This window comes from Martes martes, assembly GCF_963455335.1.
Source record: "Martes martes genome assembly, chromosome: 6".
NCBI classification, from domain to species: domain Eukaryota; kingdom Metazoa; phylum Chordata; class Mammalia; order Carnivora; family Mustelidae; genus Martes; species Martes martes.
The window spans coordinates 37,355,825-37,372,945 of record NC_137893.1 but is presented as its reverse complement, the minus strand read 5'-3'; the positions used below and the strand labels follow the sequence as shown (position 1 = coordinate 37,372,945).

The window sequence follows — 17,121 nt, the reverse complement described above, 5'->3', positions numbered from 1 at the left end:
TCTATTTTCTATTATTATTTAGCCTAATCAAACATGAAAAAAATGTAAACATTTACTAATAACGAAGAATGCACTCACAAATCCAAAGCCTATCTCAACAATGTCACAATAATATAAACGAGTGGAAGGCTTCTGAAAGTCCTTCCCTACTTTACTAATATGAACTTACTTGTGCAGGCAACATACGGTGGATCAGATGGAGCCCTGTAATACCCATCCTCACATTCACATCTTGAGGAGCCTTCTTTATCAGAAAAACTGTGAGTTGGACAACGAGAGCACTGAAGATCTTGAGAGGAAGATTTGTAGAATCCACGGCCACAGGCTGGGTATGCAAAAGAAAGTGAAAATAGAAACATGAGAGCAAATAGATGTTTTTAATTTTAGTAATATTTAGCAAAGAATAAAACAGGAAATTTGATTTCTGAAAAACAAGCTCTCTATGGTAATTTTTTTTTCCCATGTATGTCAATAACCCAGTTTTATTAATACTGCATTTGAAAGTGAAATAATAAAAACCAAATGATATGGCAACCTTGCACCTATAATTGGCATCAGTTAAAAATCTAGAACCCAAAACTGAACAGAAACATAATTTAATCGGAAAGAAATACAGGATATTTAATTCAAATGAGTTCATTTTCAATATAATTTACTTATTTGTTGATACAAAGTAACATACTTCAAAGTTATGTTTTCTTAATATAATGTGGCAGTAAATTTGACTTTATGTGTTTACTTGATTCATTTTGAAAAATATTAAAATAGTTTTAATTACCTGACTAGAAATAGCAATGATATAAAAATTTCATCAGAAAATGGTAGAAATGTATATCCTCCCAAATTTTCAGAAAACGTCAAGGTATAATTTCAACCAATTTTAAGTTATAAGGCAGGCTGCATTCCATTAAGTGAACTTTCTTGTTACTAAAAATAACAAAATCCTATGAAAAGGAAAAACCTATTCCACCAGAAATAAGGAGAAAGGCTTCAACTGTAAACAGATGACGACTGTTTCTCCTCTGCAAAGAGAGGTTAACAATAGTCACACTAACACAGCAACTGCTCTCAGGGATGAATAGACACGTACAAAGAATGTCTCTATCACCTCCTAGTGAGGCTGCTTTTACTCATTTAGATCCTATTTTCTATTAACCCCAAGCAGTCTTGAACCATTTTTTAATCATTGATCATTTTATATATTTATCTTTAATTAAAATTAAGCAAATTAAATTTTCATTATTTCAACAAATTTTATTAATTAATGGTTTCATACATTGAATATATAAATAAGTTTAATTTACCCTTCATTTTATCAAATGAATATATGCTTAGGTTTTAGTGACTTCAAATTTAATAGAAATTAATCATTATCTATAAGGAAAGATTAGTGAATGTTTAACATAAATTCAATTATGACTTTTAACTTATTATATTCACATTTATTTAATGTCCTCAACTTGGGCATCACTCAGGAACTTAATCACATTTTCATTTTCAGGTGGGATAAACAATTCTATCTTATCAAGATGGTATACTGAGTCTTTCTCTACTTTTGTCCACATGCTCAATATTTAAAACATAATATGATCAACTGAGAGTTCAAAATCATCTTTTGAGCTTCAAGAAATAACGCTATTTCACACAAATGAGACAAGTGTTTTAGATACTTTAAAACTTAAAGGCATCTTATATTGCAAAAGGTAAGTGATAGATATGTAAACAGAACTACAACCATCTCCTTATAAATATATGATCCACCACTATCCTCAGAAGCCAGTCTGCCTTTACGGCTTCCGCAATTCATACAAGAGGAAGCATTCACAAACATCTTAGGAAAAGAAGCTTAATACAACTTCACATGTAGCAACTACTACAAATCTAAGGCACAGAGAAAATGAGATTGATTGCAAAATAGTATAACAAAAGTATAACACTTTAAAATGTCTCTAAAGATACGATCTTGCCACATAAAATGGTTAACTAGTAAAAGAAAGGATTTGGCATGGGTTTTTTAGGATAGAAATTCCTCTCTTGAAGTATTCACTGTACTTTGCTTTATGTATTGTCTATGATTAAGTGATCACATATGATATCCATAAGATAGAGAAGACCATGTTTTACTCACAACCTGCACCTTGATAACATTAAGGACCAGAGAATTTAAAAAGTAAAAGAAAGAGCCAGTTAGAAGAGATATGTGCTGACCATCTTTAATGACCCGTGTGTATTAGTTTTTACAAGGAGTGGAGGCTAGGGAGCAGGGAAGTGGGAAGCACAATGGTAACATAATTTACCATTTACTAGGGAAAGCTTCCAGAATTAGTAGGCATCACACTACCTAGTGGAATACCGCAGAATCCTCATTCCCCCATTGCAAATAAAAGCTTCTAATAAAGGCGTATTCCTATTTTTCTTACAAATAAGGAGGGACATTTCTTGCTCAACTTGCACGGTGTGTAGAATATATATGGTTCCTAATGTGGAGAAATTTAAAATCCTTATCACTCAACTTTCAAAGTTACATTAAATTCTGTTACCACTTTAACAGATGGGAAAGCAGATTTGAAGCAAAAGTAACCTGAGTTCTTCAAATAATTGTTTGTCTAGGTTAAAACTGGATTTAGAACACAGGACTGCTGATACTCAACCATATGCTATCCACCAGCCTTGACTGCTCAATGAGCCAAAGTCTGGCACTTATTCACTGGGTCTGCAGGGCTCTAGTAACCCTAAAAATTAATTTTTGATGGGTCCTTGTTGTCTTTCATTATACCCTTTTACTAATTTAAGCTATTATTTTAATTTAGAAAACTATGAAATAATAGCCTAGCACACCTCATAGAAGAGATACCAAATAGGTATTCTCAATTGCACTGTGAATTTTGGCATCGAAGATGCCTGCAAAATTGTGGCCTACATGCATGGGTATCATTAAATAGATAATGATAGAGGCAGTACCGGAAAAATGTGGTCATCAAAGTCTTAACATTTTTTCTTTGAAGTAATATTCTGTTTCAGTTCAGTTAATATTGAAAATAATAAGTTGTGACAAGACAGTTTTCACCTAATCTCTAGGAAGACTATTAATTTAGAGTTATTAAAAATAAGTACAAAATCTTTGGAGCTATGGTGTTAAGAGTAAAGCCAAGAACATGCAAAGGCATAAGCTGTATCTCTTAGGATAATAGTTAGCAACTGGGTGGTAAAAAAGTTTGGGGAGGAAGTAACAGATGCTCTAAAAATTACAATTTTAGATGAGATACCTATACAAAATAGCTTGAGTAAAATACTCAGTGCGAGAAACTGGGGTGAAGTGGCACCTCACAATCAGCCACATAGGGATGAACGAGGTGACCCATGCAATGGCTCCTGAAAAGGTTATGTGGAAATCAAGGCAGTCTCTCCTCTCTACAGATGTAGCTGGCTTTCTAAAAATTACTAGTACAAAAGTTTTTAGAGGTAAATGTCTTCTGAAACCTCAAGGATACATTCCCTTTATACACAACTATGAAGTATGCAAGAATAACTTTCTAGAAATTGTCCAAATGTGGCTTTGAAACTTTTCTTTCTTCACTTTGTTTCTCAATTTGTTCAATAGCATTTGAACTCTCAAGGTAAACTTTAATTCCTATAGTATGAGTGCTATGGTAAAGTTAGTTACAACAAGAAACATACAATTTTAATTTCCTACCTCTTGATGTTTTTGCCTTTTTAATTGAAGATTTTTTTTTAAGATTTATATTTATTTACCTGACAGAGATCACAAGTAGGCAGAGAGGCAGGCAGAGAGAGAGAGAGGGAAGCAGGCTCCCTGCCGAGCAGAGAGCCCGATGCAGGGCTCCATACTAGGACCCTGGGATCACGACCTGAGCCGAAGGCAGAGGCTTTAACCCACTGAGCCACCCAGGTGCCCTGAAGATTATTTTAAGGTAACGTTCACTAGACTGATGAAGACTGGGAATATGTATAAAATTTGTTTTCCATATTTAATTATTTTTGTAAAAATAATCTTTCACCTATTATTTGAGTAATAGTATTTTCAGTGTTACCACGAACGCCTGGGATTGATTCTTTTGATTTTTTTTTTTGTCCTTAAAATAATATTTTCAGTCCTTAAAATAATATAAGTTCATTACCCCAGAGCTGAGAACCATAATCTTGTCAGATTTCATACACCAAGCAAGTTTTCACTTAGTCCATTCTTTAAATGAAAAGCCATCAAAGAAAAAGGGAATCTAGGAAGGACGTGAAACATGTTTACCATGCACTAAAAATACAGTGCAAAACATCCACTAAATTATGGTACAATATACTATACTACAAGACCTGTTATATTATCTACTGTGATGAAATAAATATAATTTATTATGCTCAATTTCAACTATATTTCAATAAGAATAGTGCCCCTATGTAACTACATTTGTTCAAATAATGTTTGAGATTTCAATGCTTTTAAAAAAGAACACAAAAGGCAATAGGGTTTCCCATTTATAAAAGAATTACTTAAAAGTAATAATACTGCAACAAATTCTGAACATGAGGACATTTAAATACATGAGAGTTGTTACTAAAGACTTGTATTCTGATTTCTCAGTTAAACTCTCCTCACAATCAGATTCCATACTTGTGTTCAATGGATGTCAAGTGTTTAAGCAACAGGGGGCCAGGACTTTGAGCATACACTTGCATGATGCACACAGTCTGTGGAACAATCAGGGTACTGGTAGAACAAATCTGTGCTCAACACAGATGAACAATTCTAAAGGTCATCCTAGACGCTGTAGACAAATTTCTGGGTAGGTTAAGCAATTAGGTGAAATGGAATATCTCCTCCTTCTGAATGAGTATGCAGATAACTCAGACTCTCTGGTTCTTTAGGTTTATGACCTTTAAGGGTAAACTTGTGTGTGGGGGGGGTGGATATCCTATCGGTTACATTTCTAAAGACCCTTTCCCACAAACTGGTTATCCCAGAAAATCCACATACTTCTAGAGTTATTCTCTAGAAGAAGATTCTTCTGGTCCTTAATGGACTCTTTGGAAATCTTAAGCTCCACTTCTAATCTCAGACACAAGTGACACCATCCGGGACTTTCAGGCACTGATGATCTATATCTTGGTCAACTGTCCTCCATGACGGCACATTAGGGATGCTTTGAAAAAACACTAATGACTTGGCCTTATCAAAATAATTGAATCATTACTAGGGTCTGGACATTTCTGTATTTTTCTTAAGATTTTATTTATTTATTTGATAGAGATTACAAGTAGGCAGAGAGGCAGGCAGAGAGAGAGGAGGAAGCAGGCTTCCCGCTGAGCAGAGAGCCCAATGCGGGGCTTGATCCCAGGACCCTGGGACCATGACCTGAGCCAAAGGCAGAGGCTTAACCCACTGAGCTACCCAGGCGCCCCTGGATATTTCTGTATTTTAAAAGCTTTCCACGTTTAGAACCATCTTCCAGCAAGTCCCAGGTCTTTTCTCCAACTATCAAAATTTCTAAAGAACGCATGACAAGATATCTTCACCATAAAATTGATGAGGGAGGAAAAATGAGATATTATTAAGAAATCTAATAAAATAGAATTTTAGGAAAAATAAAATGAAGAATGAAAATTCATTAATAAGCCAATCAAAAATAGGCATATAATGTGAATAGATAGTTCTATATGGAAGACATACAACAGCCAGTGAACACACACAAAAATGATCAACATGATTTGCCAGCAGAGAAATGCAAATCAAAACCACAATGAGATACAATGAGATATGTCCAGTAGAATGGTTGTAAGAAAAAAAAAAAAAAGGTTAGATAAAACAAGTGTTAGCAAGAATATGGAAGAGTTAGAAGCCTCATACCTTGCTGTTAGGGATGTAAAATTGTACAGCCACTTTAAACAAAAACTGGCAATTTCTAAAGAAGTTAAAAGTGCTTAGTTACCAGATTAGCCAACGATTCCACTCCTAGGTATATACCCAAGAGAAATAAAAATGTGTATCGACACAAAAACTTACACATAAATGTTCTCAGTGAAATTATTCATAATAGCCAAAAAAGGAGAAACCCAGATGTGTGTCAACTAATGAATAAACACAATAGAGTATTATTCAGTGATCAAACATGGATGAACCTTGAAAACATGAGGCTATGTGAAAGAATCCAATCACAAAAACATTTCCCTTATATGAAATGCCCAGAATAGATAAACCTATAGAGACAAAGTGTAGATTAGTGGCTTTGAGGGGCTGAGGCAGTGAGGGGAAATGGAGTGACTATTAATGGGTGCAAGGTTTCTTTGTGAGGTGATGGAAATGCTCTAAATGTGATTTATAATGATGGTCATACAACTCAGGTCTATACTGAAAAACCATTCAATTGTTCACTTTAATGGATGAATTGTACGGTATGTGAATTCTGTTTCAGTAAAGCTGATATATACAATGAAATCCATTAATAATACAACTTCAAATTGAACATATGAGTAAGCAAACATTAAGAAAAAATGCCAAATTACATCTGTTGATAGTGTGCTAGTTTGTCTTTCTAACACTTGTACTCTATATTCATCTATTTTTATAAAATAGTTAGGGGGCACCTGGTGGCTCAGTTGGTTAAGTGCCTGACTCTTGATTGGAGCTAAAGTCATGATCTCCTGGGTCATGAGATCAAGCCCCGCAAGAGGGCTCCATGCTCAGTAGGGAATCTGCTTCTCTCCCTTTTTCTCTCTCTCCTTCTCCGCCTTCCCCACTTGCAGGCTTTCACTTTCTCTCTCTCTCTCCCAAATAAATAAATAAATCTTAAGAAAAATTAAAGCTGTAGTGAGGCAAAACAAATTAAATATGAATCATAAAAATATTGGAAATTTGTAAACCTATAATCTACATTATAATCTATAATCAATATATTTGTTTACCCATGTGTTAATTTTAGTTTCATAAATAATAATTTTTTCTTTTACCTGAAGTGTAGCAATTTTATCTGAATATTTTTTTAACAATAGAAAAAAAGTCTTGTCAAAATCACACTTATAATTAGGAGAGATTTTTAATTATACAGAGTTAGTTTTATGTGAATATCTAAATAGACCTTAAAAATTATTTTAGTTTACCCTCATCTCTTTGTCAGACAAGGGAAGCCCCAGCCCCCCACCTTTCTCCTACCATAAGCTAAGCAAATGCCACTAGATTCAGCTTCTTCACGTCTCACACTCTGTTTCCAGACCTGCGATTTGAAGCACAATTGAACTTTTTCTGAAGGAATTATGTGTATGTGTCTGTGTGTAAAATATGAGGCTTTGCAGATGTTTCCGGCCGCAGTTATGCAGCTGCAAAGAGTTTATTAATTATGAACTATAAGTGGATTGTTCTGTAACTGGAACTTTCTGGGCCTTAATATTGTTGTAGGATCTACACACACACATAGTTAGGGATTCTAATGACTGTTGTTATTTTATTTATTGCAGATGGACATTGTACTTAATCCAGGAACTAATTCAGAGCAAAGCTAGTCTGTTTCCATAGGCTCTTTCAAATACTTGTGTCATATTAATGTCTATGCTCTGTAATGCAAAGGGGAAAAAACAGCTTGCAGAAATAGTACTCCCACTGCTCAAAGTGCTGACCTCATCTGGGATGGACAGATCCAGAATCTGTTTTTTAATCCTATTGACAGGGCCTCAGTGGGAATAATTACAAAAGTCTGCCTGAAAGCCAGACCTCCTGTCACTGATATGCTATGATTTTTCACATTGAGAATGAACAGCGGGCAGAGAGGATAAAAACAACATGATGTAACGAGTATATTACAGCTTGCCAGGCACCATCCATATTACCCTACAGCTAACTTGTAGAAGTTTAGAGAAGAAATGATGAGGATTATAAAGTTCATGATAACAGGTGCTCAAGTGCTGAAAATACTGGGGGATTTTTGAAACTAAAAAAAGAAAAATTAATTTCAGGGCATTATAAATATATATGTGTTATTTAATTGGGTACTTAATGTTTTATTAATACCATACAGTGGGAAAGAAACAGGTAAAATAAGAAACTTTTAAAAGTTTTACATTAAAACTTTTTTAAAAGGCTGTAAAAGAAAAGAAAACAGCGCATTATGTAAAGACAGCTTTTTTTCCCTTTATTATCAGTTTGGAATACGTTAGGAATTTTACTGAGGTTTGACATTAAAATACTTGTTATTTTACCAGAAAATTGCCTCAATGATGTCACTACCAAAATGATAAAAAAGATTACAAAAATATCAAATTAGGACATTCAGATCTCTTTTGTCTTGTCTTCTTATTCTATTTTACAAATATGAGTTATGTTAAACAGGTAATGTGATAGAGCAAAGGAGAACTGGATTTTAACTAAAAAAAAATCTGTGTTCAAATCTACTCCACCATTTACTGGCATGTGGTTTGGATGAGATCACTTCACATTCCTGGGGTTCAGTGCCTTTGTTTCCTTGTTATATTATTTACTAAGTATTATAGACATACTAATTATATATATTTATATAAAACTACAGAAAATCATTTTATATTTTATATATACTTATAATATATAAAATATATAAAGTAGTTTTATATTTATATATATTTTATGTATATTTATAAATAAATATATTTCTATTTATAAAAACGTCTTCACAATAACACAGTAATCAGTTATCTAGCTGTTAAACCCCCCTACAATGTTTTTTGTTGAAATGTTGTATTTAAAAACATGCATATTTCAGCCCCCATCACCAAATCCCCAAAACCCCACATACAAACTTACACTCACTTCGTCTTTGAGTGGTGCCTCAGTAAGAGTGTGAAAGACCTGGCCTGCCTCTGCATTCCATCCCTGATAGGCAATGGCACATACTGTGTCAAGATGCATCTCCCTAGCAGTTCACCTCCGGCTCTCCCGGTGCCATTGTGGTCAAACACGGTCTGTGTTCCCAGACACATGCACATTCACTTCGGTTCATGCACGTAAGAATCCAGAAGTGGAGTTCTTAAATTATATGAATAACTTAAAAACTGACTCCCATAAAAGGGAATACACATAATGAAATCAGACCTTTCTGGATCTCGCTCAATATTGTTCTCATAGGTCCATTCTGAGAGATCAACCCACAGATAGAACAACTGAATTACCTACACAAACGTAGGATTTATTAACCTACAGGAAAAGGACTGAAACAGAGTGATTTTAACCCTAATTCAAGTCTATAGCAAAACAGTGTTAACTACTGGGTCCTCAGGGACTGAAACACCTAAATTAAGGGAAGTTAGTGGTGACCCCCCACCCCCAAAAAAAGCTTATTTGTGATACAGAAATATTTTATTTTACTAAAAGATTTCCTTGAGGGCATTGTCATTATGAACAAGAGGTTGCAAAGAGGAGTGCTCTTAAACACTGACTAGTGTTGGGAAGATTTTAGGTGGAGGCACAATTTACTATAGCATGTAGGCCACTGTTAAATTTACTTTCAAATACCTCTCATATTTATTATAAGTCTGTAAGTTTTATAATTTCAGTTTTATTATTCATTCTCATTACACTAAGCCATTCCTCACAGTTTTGAAAACATACCAAGAAAGTTCAGACAATGGAGGCTTTATAGACAAAAAATGATGCAAAATATATGAGTGAGGATTCTTCTTTTAAAAGATCAATACTCTGGTTTTAACATAATCATTTTAAAACAACACCTCTTAAAGGGTGAAATTCACATTCTGAATGACAGATATTGTTAATTTCACCACAGAAAGTCTCACCTCAACAATCCTGAAAAGACAATACAACATGCCCTTTATATAAATTGTGACAGTGGCTTCCCCTCAAGCTTGTCCTAGCTGTGTAAACTTCGCAAATCTGCTTAAGTTCTCTGTGCCCAGTTTTTCCATATCGGAAATAGAGAAACCTAATAATAAGACTATCTCATGAGACTACTGTGAATTAAAGTGCATAATTCATGTGAAAAATCTAGCACAGTGCCTGGTGGAGAATAAGCACTCAATAAGTAACCATTATAATTATTTCATAATGCCAATCTCCATGCTGTTTTGATTTCACCCTAGTTTCTACCTGTGATAAACAATGAGCCAATTCTCCATTATCAGATGTGTGTGCAAACAAAAAACACGAATTATTAGATAAATTACTCATTCCTGCCCTGACTTAATAATTATTGTTTTCCTACTCTTTGCATCATACTAGGCAGTGGACCAAAGTTATGTACACCAAAAAGCAAATATTATGATCTCTAAATACATATTACCTTTGATCTGGCATTAAATGGTATGGATAATCAGTTGCTTATGTGCTTAAGCTAATTAAATATCTAGTATCTCATAAGAAATTATTATGTAAATTATAAATATTGTGCCTTAATTTGTATCTTTTGCAATGTGTTTAATTATCTCCTATTTCAGTGGTGAATACAGACTCTAAAGTCACCTTTCCTGCCAGAGCTGTAGCATTTCATCAATGTGAAGAGAGAAAACTACTCGGCACAGGTAGACATGCAGGAAATGTGGGAAGGGACATTATTGACCAATTATATTTAAACTGGAGAGTTATTTGTGGCAGCTATTGCTTTGTCTTTCAGTGACGCTAATAGTGGATCTGGCAATATTAGAATATTTCTTAAAAGCAGGTACTTCAAGTTCAAAAAATTTAGCAGGGCATGAAATGTGTATATAAATACAAATGTTTGAAATTTAATCATATTTAATAAAGTGAGCACTTTTAGTTCAATTCAAAGAATGAAAATTAAAGTATCACACTAGTGATTCATCAATAATCGGTTTCTCTCCCACAATACACTTAAATCTATCTATCTGTAGAAAAAGTTTTCAAGATCTATAGCCAAAATGAAAAGAAATAATTCCATTTTAATTTCTTAAAACAAAGAGCCATCCTTCCATTTCAACCAGTCTTTTAAAACATCAGCTTTTTACCATTAGTTTTCAGCAAAAATTTCAAAAATGATTAAAACAAAATCATCAGTTAAAACAATCTTTCTAGCTATTTCCTGAAGACCAGTTTTTTTTCCCTTATTTAGTCAGTTATGTAATGTAGATCAATACTAAGTCTTGTGAAGCAAATAACCCTAAAGCAGTTTAAGGCAGTTTGAACATGTGGGGAGATAAATAATCATCTCTGTTATGTCAGTGGAAAATTTTCTGAAGATCATAAAGAAATCAGTTTGCCCTGAAGCACGACATTTTAAAAAGATGCATCAGGACAATGAGGATATTCACTCAATCCTTAATTCTTAGAAATAAAAGAAAGTAACAGGCAGAATAAATCCTCCCAACAAATGATGTTGTCGAGCTCAATCCTTTTTTCAAAAAATGGAGCTCACTACATGCACACACACACACACACACACACAAACAGACTTATACATACATACACACATTATGTATGTATGTATGTATGTAGAGTTCAGAGACAAACAGAATTGTTAGAAATAAAACAATAAGAATTCTGTAACTGCATTCCCATACTTCCTACTACTTAATAACAGAAAACCAATTGTTCATTTTTAATCTTCGCACAAAGCAAATAATTGGACACAGCTCTATCTGTACCTGATCCACTTTGCATTCATAGCATTTTACAAAAAGTGAATGTAGGTATGACTAGGTTATTGTTTAATACATTTTTAATAAAAATTATTTTAGTAAAGTAAAAAAATATTTTTAGTAAATTATTTTTAGTTAGACATGTAAAAAGACATCTAGTTTAGTTCCTGTTTTTAATGAATAACTAATTCATCTTTCATGAATCAGTTAAAAGCGTTACCTCCTCCTAAAGCTACCAAGGAGGTCGGTACAAGGCGGTCTGCACAACACACCACAATTATGGCATTAACGGTGTCATGATTATTTCTCCATGTGTGTCTCTTCCACCTCCCCGTGAGACCCTCAAGGGCAGAGATTTTATGTGTCTGTAGATTCCAGAACCTAGCACAATGTCTAGCACATAGCAGGAAGTTAACCTGCATTTACTGAATGAAAGAATCATTATTCATCCTGCAATATTAGGCATCTGGTAATAACTATCCTACTTACCAAAGGCTAATTCACCAACACAACTTAGTAAACTTTTTATAGTAATCAGATCAATGGAAACAGCATGGCACATTCTTAAGTAGATGGTGGTAGAGTCCTGACTACATCAGCTAAGGAAAGACATTTCGTGGCCTCTCACTCTTGAGGAGACTTGTTAGGCTGTGCGAGAAGACAATGGCACGGCCATGTTTAGATTAATGCTTTAGATAACTTCTAACATGATTCTATGAGCATTCTTAACATGGTGATATGAATAAGTACATGAATGAGATGTGAAATATTTTATAAGCATATAATTAGAGCATCTTTCTTTGAACCTGGGAAAGAAAAATTCCAAGAGAGGGAAAACTACTAGTTGTGAATTATAAATCATAATAACACTGTCAGTGTAATGCTCTTTTCTAAGACAAAAAAGATCAAGCGATAGCTCTGCATTCTTAAAAAGAAGACCATTTTTTTCCTTAAATATATGACCTATCCAGACTCAAAAACAAGAATATTCTAGTCCTGGACAGTCCAGAATTGCCATATCATACAAAGTACACATATACTTTCATTTCTGTTAGTAATTTGCAACTAGACAGGCCACTATTAAAATAAATTCTTATAATTAACATTTCTATTGGAAAACACAGAAATATCACTGATGCCTTACATTATGAAAAATGATTTCAATTTATTTCTTACTGGCTCTCTTCTAACTTTTAAAAACAATTATTGTAAACAAAAAACTAATTTAAATACAATGGGCCGTTACATCTTTTCTTTTATTATGAGCATAAACACACATATATCCACACACCCTTCTATACCTTTATGTTTTTGCATTCAATTTCAGATGTATCTAAGATAAATTCATTTTGTATACGACCTATGGGAAGGGGCATAGCAAAATTAAGGGTTAAAGCCTATTTATACGTAGCTATATTTTTTCAAGTTAAAAACTGAAACCTAAAAGAACAGGAAAACTGGATAAGAACATAAAGTACCCTACCATAAAGAATGGAAGACATTAAGAGAGGGAAGGGAAAAATGAAGGGGGGAAATCAGAGGGGGAGACGAACCATGAGAGACTATGGACTCCAGGAAACAAACTGAAGGTTTTAGAGGGGAAGGAGATGGGGGAATAAGTTAGCCTGGTGATTGGTATTATGGAAGGCAAGTGTTGTATGGAGAACTGGGCATTACATGTAAACAATGAATCATGGAACACGACACCAAAAACTAATGATGTGCTATACGGTGACCAACATGACATAATACTCAAAAAAAAAAAAAAAAAAGAAAGAAAGAAAGAAAGAGCTCAGAGTAAGTAATGTTAAGTACTACAAAATATATTTAGTATATGTGCTGCTGAAGCAAGCACTACAAAATATATTTAAATCTGAAAAAAATGAAACCTTATAAGTGAAATACTGTTTTCTCATGGTAAAGGATAATAATGTAAATGTGTAAATTTCCAAATGAAAAATGTGTTGGAAGTTCTTAGAAAGAAAAGGACAAACTAGAATATAATGGTACTATAATACAGTATTACACACAGAGAGCTAGCAGTGCATTAAATATTCCTAATTAATCAGAATCAAATCATCTCAAAACCCACCTAAACATTTTGAATATCAATTTACACAAGAATACAGATAATAATGAAGGAAAAAAGCAGTTCAAAGATTGCATGCAAAATTAATGGTAAAGAACATACAGGAGAAAAACAGAAAACGCATTGTTCAGCAAAAGAGTAATTAGAATACCAGTGTGTACATATCTAAACAAACAGAATGTCTACAAGCCACAGTGTAATCGACTTTTAGGGATAATCAAGCACTAGATAAGAATTTGTGAAACCCCTTTATAAGTGGATGTATACCAATGACAAAATTAGGAATTGATGCTTGATAATTTTCATATGCTTTTAATTACACCATAATGAAAACATTAACAGTACCTATGGCAAGACAAGACTAATGGTGATCCTTGCCAAATGACAACAATGGTAAGAAGAGACAATCCTAACTTTGCAAGAATATGACTTTTGCCACTCTTTTCCATTTGCAATTTTTCAATATGATTATTCTGTAGTTTAAATTAGTAGTCTTTTAAGTAGGAGCCTAAAAAGTGGATCTTTTCAAGAGTATGTGTAGCCACAATGTCAGTAAAGGTTTGTGAAGTTCTTGTATTTTCCCAAAATGAAATCCTTCTTTTATCAAAGAAATAGAAAAGTATTGAATGCTATAAAATATTTTTGCAAAATTACAATTGGAGGGGCACCTGGGTGGCTCAGTGGGTTAAGCCTCTGCTTTCAGCTCAGGTCACGATCTCAGGGTTCTGGGATCAAGTCCTCCATCGGACTCTCTGCTCAGCAGGGAGCCTGCTTCCCTCTCCCCCTCTGCCTGCCTCTATGCCTACTTGTGATCTCTCTCTGGGTGTCAAATAAATAAATAAATAAAATCTTTTAAAAAATTTAAAAAAACTATAATTTGGAGGGAACAAATTTTGATCAAAATTAGGTGCACCACTCTTTACCTATTACCTTTATTATATCTGTTTTATTAAATTTTTCATCTAAGTTATATCTCCAAAAGGCATGCAGTTTGTCTAAATTTTATAATTTTCTGTTCATGAAATGCATTGACTATCTATCTGCAAGTACAATGCTTGCAACAACCTAACAACCTAAGTGTAATTTAATATGGTTTAAACATTCTACTTTTCACATGGAATATATGAGAGTTGAGTAGGTTCATATGTTGGTATTGTCTTAATGTCTATATCACAAACTCATTTTTTATTAAATGAATGCTTCTATTATTCTTTGGAAACAGTTACATTGCAAAGGGAGTAGAAAATTCTCAAAACATACTACTCTCTTTAAGTTATTGTATACAGACTTAAATATTTCTTAAAAGAACTGTCACAATAGCTAAGAGTTTGTATATTTTCTATTCAAATATTTAGTTGTGCTACATAATACAACAAAGATCTATATATTTTGACATAATCAAAACTTATAATTAGGAATGACTGATAGCACATTTTCTCTATAGTTTATAGTACATTTAATTTTATTAACATAACCTAAAATTATACTTTGTTGCTTTAACATCCCAAATCAAAAATAAATTCAGCAGGAAACTCTATCAGCAAAAATGTTTCTTTTCTTAAAATCCAAATGCTCCATATAACTAGTTCTTCAAGAATTTGGTCAAATGAAAAACAGATTTGTATCAAGTATGAAACAGAAACCCTGATTTTTTAAAATTAGAGGATCCTATAGTTAAATTGTTTCAATCAATATTTTGGTTGAACAGGAAACCCAAGCAAAATACTTTAAAATCGTATTTCCCTTATTCAATATAATTTCTGGAAATACTATGGAATAGTTTTTCAATCTGACAATCAATATATATTCTTGGTTCTCTGGAATTTGATATATGACTAATTTGTTGGCTGTTTACTACATAAGATTATTACATTGTGTTATGGAGGTAATTTAATTAGTGAGTTTGATGATAGTATCAAAATTGGCGGTATTTTTAGTACTCAGGAAAGATTCACCAAGATCCCCCAAGTTATATCTCTAGAAAGACAAAGGTTTAGGTTATATTTGTTACTCTTTCTTTTCCTTGAATGTATTCCCTTCTGAAGGATCATGAACTCAACATAAGCATGTCATTTACTAATGGATAAATATATTGCATGCTTTCCTGCTAAAGGAAAAAATAAATTGTACTTCAAATCCCATTTTACATATTTGACTAATATATGAAAGAATAAATCCTCTCACAGTACACCTCAGTATTTCATAAATACTCCTATTATCTTTCGGGGAGAAAAGCATAACAATAAATAAAAAATAAATTATCAAATGTTAGAAGAAATAATAAGAAAATAGTAGAATATTGAATTTCCAACTAACAGAAAGCACTAAAATAACATAGAGCCTCACAAAAGGTATTTAACTAGAGCATTTTTTTAGAGTCAGGCTCGAATTCAGAGCTATTTATATCAAGAAGTAAGCTATGGAGTGCTAAACCTTCTGAAGAAGATTCATTACAAGTGCATTTGCTACAATTCCAGATCACAATTTCTTTGAAGCCGTATCTGACCTCTGGTTTAAGCAACTGAGTCCCTCCTGTCTCTTGCCCTGCCTATAATTAAACACTATAGCTAGCTAGTTCACGCAGGGTACCTTACACTCTCACTACAGTCTTCCAAGAGAGTTATCATATTCTTTCAATCAAATGTAAAGGTGTTAATTATGTTTCCTTTATATTTTCACTAGAGTTTGTTCCTTTGATGTCTTATTTCTGAGTGTTATGCCTCAGTAAGCTAATTTTTAATAGTGCCCAGGATGTTAATGTTTCATGTATACTTATGTAGATTATAATTTTACTTGCCAAAATAGAAGAAACATGTATATGTGAATACATAATGATGGTTAAAGTTATTAGATTAGTAGAGGACAGTCCTTAAGAATGCAGGCTATGGAACCAAACACCTTGAGTTCAAACCCTAGGTTCAAATGCTAGACTTATCACTAGGCCACTAGACAGGAAACTGCCTAGGAAAAGTAAGTTTTTTCCAAATAGGATTGTTTTGTGGACTAAAGATCTTATAAAAGTGCCTAGAACATACTAAGTACCTTATACATATCATTAATATTATAATTCTTTATTATGTTAACACAGTAAAGAACATTATTTTTAATTAACATAATTTTGCTTCCTTTAAAATGTAAAAAAAAAAAAAACCTTCTGAAATATTCTCCAACATTTTTACAAGCAATCTGTTTAATTGCTTCATTATAAATTATGTAGCCTCAATGTCTGGAAGTTTCAATTTTGGAATTCATTTAATAGTTTTGACAGCTAAAGAAATCCTGTATAAAGAATTCTTTGAAATAACATCATTTTAAAAAAATCTTCATTAGAAATATAACCTATTTTCCTTTCTGTTGTTTTGGTATGGATAAATCTACTTTGTTTAGTATATTATTTAGGTAGAGGTACAACTCTTTCCTCTACGATGAAAGGAAATATGCCAAACTCA

General features: G+C 33.1%; 1 protein-coding gene across 6 annotated transcripts in view; it reads right to left on the bottom strand.

The window, feature by feature from the left end:
• The window catches only part of EPHA7 (EPH receptor A7), a gene marked incomplete at both ends in the record, with an annotated part of 167,696 nt that overhangs the window by 106,578 nt on the left and 43,997 nt on the right, over positions 1-17,121 (bottom strand). For all 6 annotated transcript variants that reach the window (XM_080805651.1, XM_080805652.1, XM_080805653.1 and 3 more), the window contains one exon: positions 170-325. In XM_080805651.1, coding sequence (XP_080661777.1) covers positions 170-325 — 156 coding nt within the window. The remainder of the gene's footprint in view (positions 1-169; positions 326-17,121) is intronic.